The 19,521-nt window shown below is 30.4% G+C and overlaps 1 protein-coding gene across 39 annotated transcripts in view; it reads left to right on the top strand.

The window, feature by feature from the left end:
• lola (longitudinals lacking) overlaps positions 1-19,521 on the top strand; it is a 604,955-nt gene that overhangs the window by 157,621 nt on the left and 427,813 nt on the right. The window contains exon 5 of one of the 39 annotated variants that reach the window (XM_072526375.1): positions 11,444-11,649. The exons of the other annotated variants lie outside the window; for them this stretch is intronic. Coding sequence (XP_072382476.1) covers positions 11,444-11,634 — 191 coding nt within the window. The 3' untranslated portion in view covers positions 11,635-11,649. Of the gene's footprint in view, positions 1-11,443; positions 11,650-19,521 lie in introns of those variants that run through there. 39 annotated transcript variants of the gene reach the window in all.

The raw sequence follows: 19,521 nt of genomic DNA, 5'->3' as shown, positions 1-19,521 counted from the left end.
ATTTGTGCATCTGGACTTTACACTTTCCAACAACGATTTAGTTTCACTAATTATTTTTTACGTTTTGCTGTAGAGTACAAGTGTATGGACAAATTAGTTTTATTTTTTTTGATTAATTTAAACTTTAGGTTGATATAAAGAAAAGTGCCATACTTTTATTTTTTTAACATCACAGATCTAGTCTATTAATGCCATATTATGATATTATATGAATACGGATGACTTTCCGTAATATTCAGAAATAAAGTGTTATCGCCTGATGTGTGTATTTAAAATATAGGCAAACATTTAACATAGGAGATAGTAATGCAACCGTATTGTAAGTATATGTCAAACGGGACATTCAGGATTGTTTTTAAATTTAGTTTAATATTATTAACATACTTTTCGTACTAAGCTTTGTACTTGATTTTTTTTTCTTGTTTACGGTACTAAAGATTTTTGCAAAATAGAACCCTACTAAATTACTACTACTATATGTTTTATGTCCAAGTTGCTTACTGTAGAGTGCACAGTGGGCTGTCATTTTTGTCCTGAACGAATTTTTTTGCTAGGAATATAAAGCTGTGGTAGAAGACCAGTTGTTGTAAAATTAAACTTTCTGATTATTATATAGTTTTAAAAGCGCTGGTCGCTAAAGTATCTGTGTTCTGTTTCTGGTTCTGTTACCTCGACCTAGGTTTAAAAAAAAACCAGATGTATCTTTCGTTTATTTCGGATCCTAATGTACTATGTACTTTTTCGTTTATCAAGAGCCATTTTCATTAACATCTATGTTGCTTTATTCAATTCTTCGCTTCTTTTATGTTGTCTAAGCACTTTTTATCAAAACTGTTTTGTATCTTTATGTACCTCTATGTATATGACGTACTTTGTTTCTGATTCTTACTTTTTTTCATAATTGTTTAATTGTGAGTATAGGATACTTTTTTCTACACTTTCGATGCACCCTCCCAAAGCTTTGAATGATATCGATAGCTCTGTAGTTTATATCCGTTCTTTTATATCTCTTTGACATAGATATCATATAAATTTTAGGTCGATTTTTTCTTCGTAGACTGCTCTTTCAAAGATTTTAAATAATGTTCTGAGCTCCATCTTTATTGTAGTTACACGTAATTACTATTTAAATGGGAATAAGCCACAATTACAGGTTAAAGTAAGTTTATTAACGTTTCAATTTCCACTTCGGAAATCGTTCTCAAAATACAAAAATTACACTAATGTTTGTATTTTGAGAACGATTTCCGAAGTGGAAATTGAAACGTTAATAAACTTACTTTAACCTGTAATTGTGGCTTATTACCATTTAAACAGTGATTACTTTAAAATGCCACAAGAAAATAGCTTCAGAACAATAGTATTTACACGTATTTCCCGCTCTAAAAATATGTATTTTTCGAGGCTTGATTGGCATTTGAATTCTTTACTTAATATTGTGTCTGTTAACGTTGGCAATTTTATGTTTTGTGTTATGTATTACGCATTCATTTTAGTCTAACTCAAGTTTGTAAGTACTTGTAATTTCTGTAAAATATTTCTTTAAAAAAGTATGTTGGATGTGGGATTAGTTGTATGTTCTTTATAAATATTATACATCTACGTCCATATATAGACACCAATATCATTAACCCAACCAACGATTTCCCTGTTTCTACTATAGGCTAATCAAGTTAAGAAAAAATAAACTTTTTTTCGTCAGAACTGTATAAACGGGTTTGATAGTTGAAATGTGTAGTATGAGATATTAAAAAGGACTCTCATCTAGGAATTCATAAATTTTTTAGTAGAACTATTTCTAAATAAACAATCAAAACGTCAAACTTATTATTTTGCTCATAACTTAAAGACTTGTCTATTTAGAGATTTGTCAAGAAAAAACTTTTTCAGAATTAAAAAGATACACCAAATGAGATGCTAAATTAAATTGCAATATAAACAACAAAATTGCTGTTTTTGAATATTGTTAATAAGTTAATAAGAGTGTTGTAAACAAAGAGTATGCTAGTAGAGTTACAACTTTGCTATTTATTTTTTTTAACAAGGGGTACAACGTTAAAATAATATCATTTATCTTATTTTCATTGCAAAATTATCCAAAACAAAGGTGCTAAAGACTACGGAATGTACAAATCTTTTCTTACGTCGCATTTTTATTGTTATTTTGTATTTGTTTATTTAAAATATCATTATATTAAATAAATGTTGTTTATAAAAATTACAATGTATTTAAGAGAAAAGTTACTAGGAACATATTTTGCTCAGAAAAGAACAAATAATCTAAAAAACTTGTTACGAACAAAAAAAAATACAGACAACAAAATTTTTATTTTATAATTTGGTTAAAAAAATTGTTTAAGTTTAAACTATTTTTGACCATAATTTTCTCTTGCACCATGCACTTTTGTTATAAAAGGACTATTTCAAAAAAGATTGTGCAAAATATGAAATGAGAATATTTTTCCTAGCCAGTGTGTCCATACTACTAACTTTAAGAAGTTATAATTTCTCATGAGACTATATATATATATATATATATATATATATATATATATATATATATATATATATGATTTTTGTTCTGAAAATAATTTTTTTAATAATAAAAACTGATGTGTTCCAATTTACTAATAATAGAGTATATTATGGAAATTGTTTATAAATAACATTTAGTTAATATAATAATATAAATAAAAAAGTAACAATAAAAAGGCGAAATAAGAAAATTTTTATCCATCCCGTAGGCATTAGCTTCTTTGTTTTGGGTCATTTTGCAATTACTCCCCAGTTTAAAATGAAATAACAAATTTGGTCCGTTGAACTCGAGATTTCCATTCATTTTTGAAACTGTTGATTTTTTGAAGAGCGCGGCTGGCCCTTCAGTCGGCTACCCTCACTCCTTTTACTCTATAAAAAGTCGGAAGGCAAAGTACTCTTCGTTTACAACACTCTTCTTTAAACAATTTTCAATAATTTTGTTTGCTAAAAGTTTTCTTCAAAAATTTGACTTTTCTTATAAAAAATTGGTTAATTTCAGCCCTTAATATTGTCAATTAACGTAACATTGCTTTTTAAAAAAAGGGGCTATCTTGCCCCCTAAAGGCCGTAGGAACATCTTTTGTTTTTTAAAAGTGGTGTTTTTAACCAGCTTTCCGAATATTTTTTTGTCATTTAATTTGAATGAATTGTTATGGGGTTATTGTGAATGTTTATAAGCTTAAAAAGCGCTATTATTTTTAAATAATTTTGTGTACATAAATGTATTTTTTTTAATTTTTATTTCCATAGGTTATTAGTATATGTCTTAACAAAGAAAATAAGCTCCGGATTATTGAGATCCATTCAGTCAAATTATCCTAACCAGCCTTAGAAAATAGCTCATTTTTTAAAAAAATGTTATAAACAAATTAAATTTCGCAAAAACTATTCAACTGATCTGGCCCAGTTTGTGCACACAATTTAATCCTCAGAGACCCAGAGACTAATAAGACCCTCAAGTTCAGGTACATTTTAACAAATTTTAATAAACAATAAAGTTATTAAATATTTAACAAGCAATATTTAACAACAGCGCTTTTTTTGTTCATTTTGCAATAACTTTGTTGTTTAATAACCGATTTTAATTTAGCATATCTCATTATGTGTACTTTTTTTTCTGAAAAAGTCTGTTGACGTCACTTCTCTAAATAGACAAGTTCTTAAGTTCTGACTAAAATAATGAGTTTGTCGTTTTGATTGTTTATTTAAAAATAGTTCCACGAAATTTGATGAATTTCTAGATGAAGGCCTTTTGGTAATAGCTCATAGGTACTACACATTTAACTTAACTTAATTGGCCTACTACCTAGGACCACCAGGTTACCTGTGCTTCGAATATTTTCATGTATAATATATGTATAATAAATACATGGGTTTGATTAAAACAAATAATCGAAAGTATCAAAACCGGTACAACTTTTGCAAAAATTTTCAGTATTCTTATTAAAAGTACTATTTTTCTACTAATTCCAAAGATTTTAAAGATCTGATCTTAGATATAACGATGTATCTAGTCAAAAGTATTCAGTGTCTGTTTATATAACATTAGCTTAGTTTTAAATTGCCTTTAGATCAAAACTTCGGAAATGAAAGTCCTATTGACTTTAGCCAGAACTTTTGATCAAACTTGCCATACGATAGATACAAATATCTGTTACAGCTAGAATATAGAAAATAAGGAATAGATTAGTATGTTACTGGTATGATGAGGTCATCTTAAATAACATTTGTATATACTTACCTATATATTGGCCTATGTATTCAAAGTTATATTATTAGAGATAAAAGAGGCGTTTCTATAATTTGCCATCAACGTACTATTATAGCCAAAAAATTGCTTGTTGTAGACCGTCTTAATTTTCAATATATTCAACCATTTAGAGAACAATGCTACACAAATTCTTAGCATGATATCTGAAATTTCTTTGTTGGTATTACTATAATGGTAGCTCTTACTTTGTGAAACGATATTCCAGACGACAGTGGGTTAGCAATGAAAATGTTAACCAAGTTAATATCTTTGGTTATATCCAAGGCCCCACGTAATGTTGCAGTTTATATTTCGTTCAATCGATATTTTTGCATTGCTCTAGCTAGACTCATCCAGATCAGATATGAGATTCCCTTTCGATTTAATTTTGTGGTATTCTTTAACACAATATTGATTCCAAGCAATCTGTTGCCTTGCTTATGCTCACATCGTGGTCATATAATAGAACAACTGAATAAAATTCTCGACTAACTTAATTGTTACCGTTTCTAAGTTAATTCCATATACGTTTTTGTTTTGCGTACAACTGGTACCAATGCAGAAAGTACTAAAAAAAAATTGTTTTTACAATCTAAAAGCTTGCTATTAGATGTCGAAGGTGTCCTTTGACGCCGTAGTCGTTTTCACACTGCAACCTGAAATATCTTTTGCGTATATTCTAGATCTGTGGTCAGTCTAAAAGATCTAGGCATCTAAGAAAGCCATTATCCGTTTGGGAAATACGTTTGTAATCTGGTCAGGTTCTAAAAGGCTTGTTCCATTATTTAGGCTCTGGCGATTAATAATTAGCCTGCAATTTTGGATTCCGTACAAATTACTCCCTGCATTTTTGCAAAATATGTGTTGCTTCGTGCGGTTTTTCCATTTTACAGGGATGATATTTGAATTACAGTGAGATCTGATCTGATCTGATTTAAAGTGAGAATAACTGTGATTAATCTCAGATTTTTAAAACTGAAAGTATTTTTGCGTATCATACAGAGGTTGTAATAATTTTTGTTCGTGAGCTTTGACTTGTATTATCTTCCTAGTAGGTTACAATAAATTTCTTTTCCTAATTTGGGATGCCTGGTACTATGCGGCTTTTTGGTACATTGCAGAATGTTCCTGGTCTGACAAAAGCTGTGTTAGCCCGTTTTTTAGTACGATCAGCAATCACGTTACATTCCAAGGTAAAGCCAAGCATGCACATTTTATCATTTTTAAGTTATTATATTTTTTTATATATTTTTGAATTATGTTGGTTTTAGTTTATCATAATTAAGTTTTATGTAAAACATTCTTTTCCCTATCTACAATTGAAGGTGCATTATTGCAAAAGAAAACGCCCTCTCATATCTCTATGACAATTTATAGTAAGTCTCACTTAAGTTAGCGCATATTGTTGCAAAAAATATTTATTGGATACGTATTTATTTTATTTATTTGTTTCTTAATTTATTTTTCTGTATGTTTATAATTCGTCCTTTTAGGTAAATTGAACAAACTTAGTAGTATAATTCAAATATTTATCTATAGTACAATCTTAAATTGATAACATAATATCTTTCTGCAGAGCAGAATAAAACAAAATCCAATATATAATTTTTCCGCAAACTAATATAATTAACGGAAAACTGCGACCACTTGAAAATTATCAAATACATAAAAAAGTTATAGCAAGGTCCACTTTTAGGGAAAGTATCATGGTGCAGATTTTAAAACGACCCATTTTAGAGCAATTAGTTAAGTTTATCTCAATAGCAATTAACACTTACTTTGTTTTACTTACTAACAATAGTAAGTAAAACATCGTGGATACAGTATTGAGCGAATGACCAGTTTTCGATCCTTTCGTCGGTTGGAGGAGTCCACTAACTTGGTGCGAAAATACGTAATTTTCGTAAGTAAACTAATAATTGCGCAAATAGTGAAAATTAATCATATTACCAAAAAATAGTTTCTCTAACAGTATAGTTAAAACTTGTAAGTGTGCCAGTTATTTGCTCTTCCGTCACTAAAGTAGGATTAATAGAAGAAAACCTAACTTAATTTTAATTTTGACATACCGTTTAATTTGCTTATTTTGAATTTGAGTTTCTCTTAATCTGAACTGTAAGGTCAGGTCAACTGTTTTAAAACTACGGTTAGTAGTTTTAAACTATTGACTGACAACAACTGACTCCACTCACAACTATTTTGTTAGCGTGGGCAGTGTAAGACTAGTTTCCCACTAATTTTTTAACCGTTATTTTAAAATAGTTGCGTCGTTGGCGCTCCAGCTAAGATACCCAATACGATTTACTCAAGAAAACTCATTTCTCCGTTTTTCTAAAATAAATTTTAATGTGACAAAATCAATTCGCTTCAGTCAAAACCATCACCAGTTTATGAACATTTCTCTTCAAAATAATTGTGCCAAAGTAATGTTGCAATTATTTTCCCAATTTGTGAAAATAATTAACCGCATGATTCTCTTTTACACCACGAATAACCATTACAAGGTTTTAAGTAATATGTACTGTATCATAGACCAGAACAAATTTTTTATGTTAGTTATAATTATTAAAAAAAAACAATGTAAAAAGTGGTTTTTTTGCAATTTTGCAACATTGTAACTGAACTAAAGACATTTGCTGTCTTAATTCATAATCATAATACATATACATTGGTATCATAAACTACTTGAGTTACGTGCCATTTTTCTTAAATACATCTGTATTTGCATATACCAAAGAACACATAGAGTAAGTAGTACTATTTTTACCTGATAAGCTATGAAACCAAAAATATCTGCCGATACTTGGATTATACTACTGAGAAAAACGTTGGATTAGTTTTAATTATAATCGAATTAGGTCTAGTTTGTATTTTTAATTAGAATGTCTCTCTTTCATGTATACGTAGAAAATGACTTTTAAGCCTTTCTTTGCACGTAATATAATAGACGTCATAAAATCCTAGTTTTATTTTATTTAAATTTATTATCTATTTGGACAACTATTTTCCGAACTTATTTAAATAGTTTAGAACACGGTTTGTTTAATAAAATATTAAGTCAATTTTCAGTGCCCCATATAAAGGTGAGTATGTATTCATTTGAGTAAAATACTGCGAAAAAACAGAATAGACGCTGTATTGAATGATAGTATGTAAGATCTTCGCATTCTGTTCGATCAGAGTAAAATACATACTCACTTGAGCAAAATACTGCGAACTAATCGAACGAACGTTCTTTTAAAAAGGTATTTGAGACGAAATTGGTAGTTTTGCGATATTGCCAGATAACCTTTTAATTTGTGGAGTTTTAGTTGCGTGTTCTCATGAAATACAAAACGACCAACTTCCGTAACATCAGTGCATTCATAATAAATTATATTATTATAATTATAAAATCGTTAAGTAATTATTGTCTAAGGTACGTACATCTGACTATGTTAACAGTTAAAAAAGCAGGACTCCATTGGTTTGTCTGATAGTGATCTTTTTGTCATTGCTCAAAACTCAACGACAAAAATTTCCGGGCAGACTTCACACTCATCATCTGAAACCTATACTTTTCTTAATAATGAAAATCCTAATGTAGCAATTAATAGTCGATTTACATTTCCAAAACTTAAGAAAGCCCTTTCAAACTTTAAAGATTCTTGTCCTGGACCCGATGATATTCCAAAAATATTTCTCAAACATCTTCCTGAATCAGTCAAATATTTAATATGGTCTATTTCCATGTCAAAAGACAAAAAATTACCATATAATGTGGAATCATACAGGCTAATCTCAATTGTGCAAACTTCTAAAAACAATGTGCAAAAAATCGTTAATAGTAGATTAGTGTGGACATTAGAAAAAAATAGATTACTCATTATTGACCAAAATGGCTGATATCATTCTTGAACTCGGAATAGCGATATATTGGAATCGTTTCCAACTAATAGAAAATTGTTACAAATTTTAAATCCCCATTCCAGTGCGTTTCGGTGCATTTGTCGTCTATTCTGTTTTGCAACGTTTAGAAAACATAGATTTGTGTCAAATCTGAATTTGTCAAATCTGATTTCCGATTCATAATCTCCTTTATAAATAAACTGGAAAGATGTTCTCGGAACACTGATTTTGAATTTTCAAATATGAGTCATGATTTTTTACAAAAACAACAAATGTAAGTACCACACCAAATATTACGTTATATGGGAAACCAATAACAGTCGATCCTCATATTAATTTTTTAGGAATGCATTTGGACAACAAACTAACATGGCGAGAATATATAAAGCAATTACAATTGACTTGCCATAGGATATTAAATATTTTAAAAACATTATCAAACAGGAAATGGGGTCTCGACCAAAAGACAATATTATTAGTATACATATCGTTAATCAGGTCTAAATTGGATTATAGATGCATTGCTTATTTATCTGCCACAAGTCTATTTTAATATCTCTAGATACAATTCATAATAATGCTCTTGTACTAAGAGCATTTACAAGTACACTTATTGAGAACGTATACGCTGAACTTTGTAAGCCATCCCTTTACTACAGGCGAATACAATTCACACTAACACACCTTCAGACACAAATATAGCGAACTTTTTAATTCTAATGATAAACTAAGAAATCCATGCTATGAAATACGAGTAATTAGAATATATTCGAAGAAATTATACTGTGGTTCTCCCTACATATTCGATCCAAACATCGCCAATCCTTATACTCCCTGGTCATTCAATATTTTACAATGTATAGTATATTTGAGGCAATAAATAAGTTGGAAATACATCCGTCAGTAATAAAAAGTATTTTGTCAAATATACTCTAATCTTATGAAAATGTCTCTAAAATATTTACAGATGCTTCAAAATCTAGCGATGGAGTTGGTGCTGGTGTTATGATGAATTCAAGTAAAGGTCTATTTTACCCATCCTTTGACTTGTGCATACATACAGCCAAATTATTCGCTCTTTATCAAGCAATTAAATTTTTTATTGCTACCAATGTCGTTAAAGCGGTGATCCTTTTCGATTATCTGAGTTCGATTTCTTCAATTAAACGAGTATAACCGAAACACCCAATTGAACAAAAATGATCAAATCAGAATATTTAAATAAAAGTTAAAGCCGTTGACTTCATATGGATTCCTTCTCGTGGGTATTCCCGGAAATTAAGATGCAGACTTAAGAACGTGTAATGCGGACTCGGAAATAATATTATAGTGCGTCCCAGAAGATTTAAAACTTTATACATATTAAGACAAACATCTTGGAATCCTGGCATAACGAATGACAAACATATACATTTTTAGTATATTTTCTTTGTTAAAATAATTATTTGTTTCTTTTTTGGCATACCATTTTTTAATTATAACATTTATACAGGTAAACTGAGGTTAAACTGAGATTTAAAACATATTTTGCTACATCAATATTGTTCATTTTTACATTTTCTTTGGTAAAACCAGGCCCTTTAAACCATCGGCATTCAGAACGTGTAAGATCTAGTTAGGTTTAAAAAATGAAAAGCTATCGTAATGGTCAACTAAACTATAACGATTTCTGTATCACGTTAAAGATTGAAAAGAATGAGAATAAGTAAGTAGAGTAAATTGATATAATATTATATATATATATATATATGTATATATATATATATATATATATATATATATATATATATATATATTCTATAAGCCATTTATTCTGTCATGGTATATTTGCTTGTTAGTATAGAGCAGATATTTCATGTCATTTGAGACTGTCTCACTAAAAGGTGTTTATTACAGATATGTTTCTCTATTAAGTTATTGCATGCTGCTGTTATATGTCCCATTTTTAAAATTGTTAAAACTACGTTAACAACATATTATGATATTCCTATTCCCATTTACCGTCATCTGGCAAGGTATAATATTAGTAGATATTGCAAACCGAAGTACCTAAATCTTCATTTCTTCAATCTTAATCGCTATAAAATTGCATACTTATATGCAACCACTGGACACATGTAGATATTTATTCGGACATAAGAGCTCATAGAATATTTGATATATGTTTAACAATTATGCAAGAGACGATGGGTCACAGGTTAAAAAATACAGAACATACTGGTTTATAACAGCTGACACGGAGCAAATGACTCCTTAACCTTTCTTTAACACATTGATTGACTTAGCTGTATTTATAGTTTGACAGACTGTAGACGTAGACGTACTGGAGCCGTAACAAACAGACTGTAAATATTATGTCAATTTATAAATCGACGGAGTGGAATTTTTGCGCATGAGTAGAAACAGTGGCTAGAGTTGGTGACCATGAATAAGTTATATAACCGACATTCAACATAACCTATAAATTATACAAATCATAAACAAACTGTGTGTGTTTGCTAATTTATACTAATGTTTATTACAATATTATATCTGTTTTACGTGTTACAATGGATTATGAAATACACGAAGGTATGCTCCTTGGTGCTTTGGTTTCCTGGTCTTTAAAATGTTTGCTGGATTTATGTATATGTGTGGATAACCGCGAATTAGGAATTAACAACTCATTTTTATCTGAAATATTGAAATTATACTATGATATCCTTTTATTATTGATTATTATTATTTTATAAATTATTAACGTACCGTCCATTGTAAGAAATAATCAACAAAATTCGAATAAATTGATAAACAACTTTACAAAATGGAGGGCGGGCCGGACAGTTCACTTTGGTTGACAGCACAAAATTCTTCCTATTGATTGGATAGACGCAAGTAACGTACTGTAAAAGATGAAAGTTGGCCAATTTTTCCGTTCCCGTCCGTTTCACTTACGTTCCGTCAATCGTTTACGTTCATTCATAAATAAGAGTACACAAAATTCTACGTTGATATTTTTCCAGTCCTTCTACGTTTACAGTCCGTCAAACTATATATCCAGCTTTATTCTTATTAGTCAGTGTTGGTTCATAATGGGCTGGTCACTTACTTTAGCTACTTCAGTATTGGTGTTGGTCTATGTAGAGATTACCTAATTGTCTAGTCATCGGTAACAGGATTATTCTGAGCTTTCAGTATTTGAACAAACAGTTACTAGTTAGCGAATTGACTAAGTTTACTAGTAGATTACCTAATTACGTTTTTTGATATTGTCGTTTTTTCTTTTAGATTTTCCATTTGTATGTAGCTGTGGTAGGAGCTACAAGAGACTTTTTACATTAAATAGACACCGTCGTTACGAATGCGGCAAATATCCTATTTTTAAGTGTCCTATCTGTGGATCTAATCATAAACATAGATTCGACATGCACAAACACATGAAAAATGTACATAAAGAATACGTAGCATATTATCAATAAATATCTGTACTTTTATATAATTGTCATTATTAGGCTTTAGTTAAATAAAAAAAATTATAACACAAATATAATATCTGTATTAGTGATAGTGTATAAATAATTGAAATTAAATTGATAAAAATACGATCTACAAAGTTGAACAACAAAGAAATGGCTCATTATAGTCAACACTTAAAAGTGTTGACCCTGAAACGAAAATGAATGCTCTAAAAACCGCACGCATTCGAGCCGACATCGGCAGGCTCAGTCGGCGACCACTCATCAGAAGAACTTTCCAACTATTACCGCATCACTGATGTCTGCCGCAGTTGCAAACCAAATGTCAGGAATATATATAATTCCAGACATGTTTTTAAATTTCACAGTGGTATGGTCAAAACTTTTCCAAGTTACTGTTTATAGACGAAGCCGAAAAGAAATATTAATTTAAAATTAAAACCATGTAAAAATTCTTTAACTATTAGTCCTCATCCAAAGTTACGTATCCATTTGAAGAAATATACTCGTTTCTGACATTCAAATGTATATATCCTGCCGTATGTTCCTTTAATACTTTTATTATTAAATATAATAGAAGGGTATTTGTACATATGTTAATGAAGGGACAGTTATTTTATTTAGAGAAGTTATTAAAAACAATAATAAAAAAGTTAATATTTTTAAGGCTTTCATTTTTTTTAGCAAGTTATATAGTCTAGTAACTCGTGCGGAAAATAGGACCTTACCTCCCAATTTACTTACTGCTTACTTTCATTACTTTGCAGAAGTTATATATAGGCGAAAGGTGCGTTTTGTTTTTTGGTTAAAACTGTTCCTAAGTGTAAAAATAAGAAAACACTTATTTAAGCGTTTTAGACCTTAAAATCGGATTTAATTAGGTAAAATAAACATATTCAATGATAATTTGTACTTTAATATAAAGTTTAAACCCTTAGAAACCGCTTATGGCGTAAATAACGCTAAAAAATAATTTTTTACGATGTAAAATGCGTAAATTATGAATTCAAATCAGTACAAATTCATTCATCGCTTGTAAAATGATGTTTCATTGATGTCAAGTTTAACCCTTAGAAAGGATCCTTTTATGCAAAAAATACTTAAAATGAAAATAATTTAAAATGTTTTAATTTTCCATTTAGACAATTTAAAATTCAATCCTCGCCTATGAAAAGATATTTCTTTAGTTTAAACTCTTCAACCCCTAAAAATCACCTCTAAAGACGACTAAAATGTTAAAAATAGTTTTGTACAAATTAAAATTTTAAACTTATGTATTTACATCAATAAAAATTTGTTCCTTGCTTATAAAATATTATTGCTTTGGTTACATCTTTTTTAACCTTTAGAAACTACTCTCTATGCTAATAACAGTACGAAGCACTCAATATTATTTGTGAGTGCCGAGATGTATCTACAACTATTATGCGTTCTTTAGATATGTGAGAGCTCCAATTTACCTATATTTTTCACTCTCTAAAATTATTTCCCAAATATATCATTGGTTTTTCTTCAATAAGGTATTTGTATTTTGGCTTTGGTATTCATAGCCATTTGAAAGGTTTTCAAGAGCTACAAGGATAGGTTCATTAGAAAGCCCAACTACCCTTCAATTAAAAAAAATTAAGGTTTGAAGCACTCAGATACTCTACTACACTCAACAGATACATTTTAATCAGTGATATCTTCATTTTTTTACGGTACAGAAGTTTTTAAAGAACGAGAATATTTATTCAGAAGCAAAAGTAAAGGGGCAGCACGGGTTCTGGCTATTTTCCCATGTTAAATCTCATAAGAAACCGCTAAGGTCCATTCTGGTCATTTTTGACGCTTTTTGTGGTGGGGGTAAAACGGCTCATAGGATCGTGACGTGTGAGGTATCATTGGAAAGGGAAGGGGGTAACGAATACGTTAACACAAAAAAACAAAGATGGCGGCATTGCAAAAGGACACTAAGCTTGTAACGTCTAAACGGCTCAACGTACAACAATATGCAAGGTATCGTCGGAAAGGGGAGGGCTCAACAAATACGTAGACACAGAAAAAAAAACATGGCAGCGTATTGCCAAAAGGACACTAAGCTTGTAATGTCTAAACGGCTCAGCGTTCAACAATGTCCAAGGTATCCATGGAAAGGGGAGGGGTCAATAAGTACGTAGAACTACTAGAAGAACTACATGTTTGTACTTTTTACGTATATATTATAGTTTTTAAGTTATTTTGAAAAAATAAAAAATTTTTAGAAATTTTCAAAATAGACGATTCAATTTAGCTATAACTATTTCAAAGATAGTGCCTCTTAAACCAGTCAAACTCGTAGATCTAATGAAGAACACTAAATGAAAATATACTGTAGAAAAAAAAACGATTAATTTTAATTCTGGGGATATTAAGTTATTTATATGTACTAGCTCTTTTTCTTAAAATATTTCAGTCCACCTTTAACGAGCTATAACTTAATCAGTTTACATGAAAATTACTTTTTGTAGTGCTTATTTTAAAGTTCCTTTCGTGTAATAGAAAGACTTTTGCATCAGTACTCCTCCTATCTTGAATACATTAATCTAAATATTTCCAAAAAAAATGTCTTCTTACACCGACCATATCCCACTTTGTATTGTATCTAGGATATCGTGTAAAAAATGAATATCATTCTTCTTTTGCCTTCTGTTACCTTCTCTTGCCAGCCCTGCCGCTACAGGGAGGCAAACACCCCTGGGGCGGAAGCACACTATCGGCGTTATTTAATTTTTTATTTGAGCACTTTCTCATCAACTCACTAAATTTTAAGAAAATCAGTTCATAGCCTAGTCTGGTTAACAAAAAAGGTCAAACAATTTTTCGCAGATATCTGATGCTTTTAAGATATAAGTGGGAGTTACTAGATGACGAATAGATGAAAAAGTACTCGTATTTTTACCTTGCGTTTTTTTTAAACAATAATTTATGGTCACAATTTGATTTTTTGTCTATAAGTTTTTTCACTTACATTTTACATAAACAATATTTATATCATTTTTTTATATCAAGAATATCTTTATTTTCCCGTTTTTTTTTTAATGAAATTAGATATGGATTAGCATGAATTACATATATCCCAAAAATTGGGAGAACGCTGTTATCCATGTACTAAAACCAGACGAGAATATGTGCAAGTTGGGTGCAAGGACGGGATAATGAAAAATGTTATTAAACGTGTAATAAAACAGGTCGGCACCAACGAGCCAGAAAATTCGATGAATTCCCAAGGTTTCGGTGATGTATAAACTAAGCTTTTGGTAAAAAGTTTAATATGTTGAATATTGATATCTTAATCGTTGTAATAGACATTTTTATGCAAAACAGTTACGAATTTAGCACAAATACTAGCGGACCAACTCGACATCGAGTTTTTTAAATGAAATTTTTATTTTGCGAGAAAAATATACAATATATACAATGACCGGAAGTAAAAATATTTTTATCAATAACTCAAAAACTATAAATGATAATTTCGTGAACTTACATTTTTGAACTCTACGTTGAATTCTCTATTGATTTGACTAATAAAAACGAAACGGAAGTCGACCTCAAAACCGGAATGCAATTTTTAGTTCATCAAATGTCGACATGAGCAGTTAATTTTGCATGCTGATCACGAATCCGGTGTCAGATTTGCTCTATCTTGACGTTTTATGCGCGTTTCGGGTCACTTCCGGTGTCGGATCGCAACCGGAAGTACATATTTAGATTCGTCTCGACGAGACCTTTCGATCCAAATATACATTGTGGGGTCTAAAACTTAAAGTAAATTTTAACTTCCGGTCATCTCAAAACCGGAAGTGAATTTTTGTACCAAAAGTATATCTTGACAATCTCATACGTAATACTAATAATATTCCGAAAAAATATTTTAATTATCTAATATGGTTTTTGAGTAAAGTGGTGGACAAGAAAAGGGCTTAGCGTTTTAGTATATAAGATAGTAAATTCGGAACGAATTTACTATATTTGTGCTAAATTAATTTGTTAGGTACGATAACGATCATTATAAATTACAGCTATTTAAATCACAGAGTAATATTCATTGTTAGATTTTTTATTCATTAATTATTTATTAATATTTCTTAAATACAGAAGAGGCCTCTTGATGAGTAAAATAAAAATCGTTTCTACTGACAATCGGTATATTGGTTATTGGACAATTAATTATGTAAACAAATTATTTAAAATTTATTACTTACTAAAATGGTTATGAACCATATTTTTTTATTATCTAGTGATCGACGTATTCGATTTGCACCTCGTACAATTAGTAGATTCTCGTAAATTTAAAAACATTATACATCTTATAAATTGCAACATCGGAAATTATTTTATTAGATTATTATCACCCTTCTTGTTTTTCCTTTGATGCTATTTTTAATTTCACTAGGGTACTTCTAGTTGAAAACAGTGAAACTTTATTTATAATAATATAGCTACCACTGGCTGAATCATTAATATGATTGTCGATAAAAAAATAGAAGTGCTGAAATGTATCCTGAATTGATTTAGTATAATCTTATCAGTTTAAGATTACTGTTTATTAGAAATACATATACTTATATAATACATTATTTCAAAGAATCACAGAATAAGATACCGTTTAGAGAATGAAGTTTTTTAGAGATGAAATCCCCTAACATGAAGTGAAACAAAAATGTTACACGATAGAGATGAATGAAAAACGATATAAAAATGTTCACGTTCAAACTAAATAACCAGATATCCTTTTAGTAAATCAACAACCACTGCAACATAATTTATTTTAGTTTAATTTACATTTTTCCTGATTTGTTTTAATTTCCAGATCTAGACGCAAACAAAATCCATGACTTAAGTATTGGTGGTTCGATGTGTTATCCTTGTCCCAATTGTCCGAAAATGTACAAAGGAAAGTATACACTGGGTAGACATTTGAGACTAGAATGTGGTAAATCTCCTACACATAGATGTCACATATGCGGACAGCTTTTTACTCATAAACACCGGTTGATAAGCCATTTGAGGTCTTTACATAACGATATTTATTTTGGATTTAATAATAATTTGTTGAGCGAGTAATTTGGAGAAGCTAAATTTATTTCGATTGTTGCATTAAAGTTAATACTTAGTCGGTATTAGCATCACCAGTTCTAGTCTAAGTGTAATCAAAAGAATAACAGGGTTGATATGATATTAATTGGCTACAGGTGTATGCACCAAAAAATTATTCTGTGAGCAAGTGAGTGATATATTTTAAGAAAGTTAAATTTATTTATTTTATTTTTCTAAATTGTAGTACTTAAACTTATTAATTTCAATGACAAAAGCTTGCGATATTATGCTTAATTGTATTAAACATACAAATAATATATATATAGTGTGAAAACCACTGATGGAATAAATTATTTGTGGTCGTATTTTAGAAAATTATAAAAAACGCTAGGACCCGTGATCTTTTAAATTTAAATGTGCGCTTTTTATATGAACAGGGTATAAATAAATTTAAATGTACAGGGTAATTCACGGCAGTGTAGCATAGTTCATAATCTTTATTTTTGTATATTTTTGTTTTTAAAAGTTTCTTTACAACCTGATGTCAATGAATCATATCATGTAAGGTTATTAATACACTGGCCAACAAAAATCAACTTTTTTGTGACATGGATAGAACAAGGTGTTTATTATGTACAATATCATCAGAAAGCCAGTTGAGTTTTTTCTATCACTCACACTATATTTGCTACGAAGAGTTGTGCGTTGTAGGGGAATATATCAAATTTAGTATGTTCCTTCGGCAAAACGCAGCTGTAGTACATATTACCGAAGATCTGCGTGAAGCACAACAAATGCTACAAGAATAAGAAAACGTATCTTCAACAATAAGTCTAAAAATGAACATGAGTAAGACCAAATTTATGACAAATTTGGTTCCCATTGAACACCTAACCATCCAAAATCAAGTGGTAGAATTGACAGAAAAGCACATATATCTCGGTCATGAAATCAGAATAAGCAAGGATAATCAGACCTGTTAATTTTAACGACGAATAACACTTGCTTGGGCGGCGTATGGTTCACTAAGAGACGTCTTTAAGAGCAACATCCCGATAGCTATGAAACGAAAGACATTGACCGATGCGTTCTTCCTATTATGACATACGGAGCAGAAACTCTCACTCTCACAAAAACAACAGCACTAAAAATGCGAGTGGCACAAAGACGCATGGAAAGATCGATTCTCGGCGTGACAAAAAAAAAGACAAAATAAAGAACCAAGACCTAAGGAAATGAATAGGTATCACTGATGTCGTCGAACGTATAGCCAAGCTGAAATGGAATTGGGCAGGTCACATATCGAGACTAAAAGACTCAAGATGGACCAGAAAACTCATTGACTGGCGCCCAAGAGAAGAAAAGACGTACAGAACCGTGAAGAGTGGCGAAAAGGGAGTGGGAGAGACCTATGTCCAGCAGTGGACAGAAGAGGTTGCATGATGATAAATATGTTCCTAACGGAGCGCTTATCTTAATAGTCTTAATCTTACAGACTAGGACTTTATATACCTTGGTAAAGCTTTTCCATGTCTACAACGTCTTGGTGAAGCCGTTCTCGTTCATCACTTAAGCAACTAAATCTTTTTGAAATAAATTCACATGAGTATCCAGGAGGTGAATTTTTAGAGACATGTTACATCCTATTTTTCTATAGGCAGTAAGTAATTCAGTGACAAGATCTTTGTAATTGTGAGCTTTGATATTGCGAAGAAAATTGGATACAACTATTTTAAAAACTCTCTCATAAATCACTAAATTCAGCCTGTGAAATTAGATAGGGTTTTGAGGAACATTCTGGTTCTTGAAATAGTGGATCATTGTCTATTTCCTCTTCTAAATGTATATCACCAGATGGAACCTTGAAACTTGTCAAGTTCTTCTTCGTCCACACTCAAAGTCTTTGGTGGTTTTGTGGTTTTGGGATAGGAAGATTTTGCTATATTCTACGGGACGGAATGGCAGATAGTAACTAGGAATACTGCACAGTATTCTTGGACTTCGGTCTTATGCACTGAATCTTCGTGAGACAAAACTAACAGTCTAAAACGTGGGCTGTCGGTTCTCCCCATATCATTGGTACTGCAAAGCGTATTCGACTTTTAACCAAGCTTTTATTAATATTACACAAGTCTTACAAAATATATGAATTATCTTGATATCCTACTTTAATTCCGAAATAAAGTTTGTAAGCTCTACATACAAGTGGGGTGAGTGGGGTTTTTTTGCGATTTGAAAGTAAGTTCCTCACACATATAACAAAAACTGTTATCCTGATTTACTGCGTAGGCATTTTACTTTGTTGGTAATTTACAATTAATCACGGTATACTTAATAAATGAACAAAATAAATGTAAAAAACAAACACTAAACTACGTTTCACGCCACGATAACAGGAAATGTAATAAATTCAGTACGCCGATACCTACTAATGTATAAAATTGGATGAACTGTGTACATCTTGCATATAATAAAAATAAACAGGTTGAACTTGTCTTAAATTGAGATATTTGTCCTGAGAAGACAATATACACAGTGGCGGCGCAGGCCAATATTATCTACACTTATCTACCTGTTTTCAAGATATAATTGCTGATTACTTAAAAGAAAAATCTCCATGTCACAAAATATGATCTCCATTGAAATTAATAATTTATTGTGCTTCATATAATGGTATTTTTTTTAACTAGCCAAATACAGACATCAAATATATAAACTATCAATATATGGAGTTTTATTAATATTTTTTATCATAAACAACTAAAAACTGTCTAAGATATGTCAATAATTAAACTAAACCGGTAAATAATGTGGAGTTTTATCTTTCAATTT

The sequence above is a fragment of the Diabrotica undecimpunctata genome, chromosome 3, assembly GCF_040954645.1.
Source record: "Diabrotica undecimpunctata isolate CICGRU chromosome 3, icDiaUnde3, whole genome shotgun sequence".
NCBI lineage: Eukaryota > Metazoa > Arthropoda > Insecta > Coleoptera > Chrysomelidae > Diabrotica > Diabrotica undecimpunctata.
The sequence above is the reverse complement of the archived record's forward strand: the minus strand, read 5'-3'. Positions and strand labels throughout refer to the sequence as shown.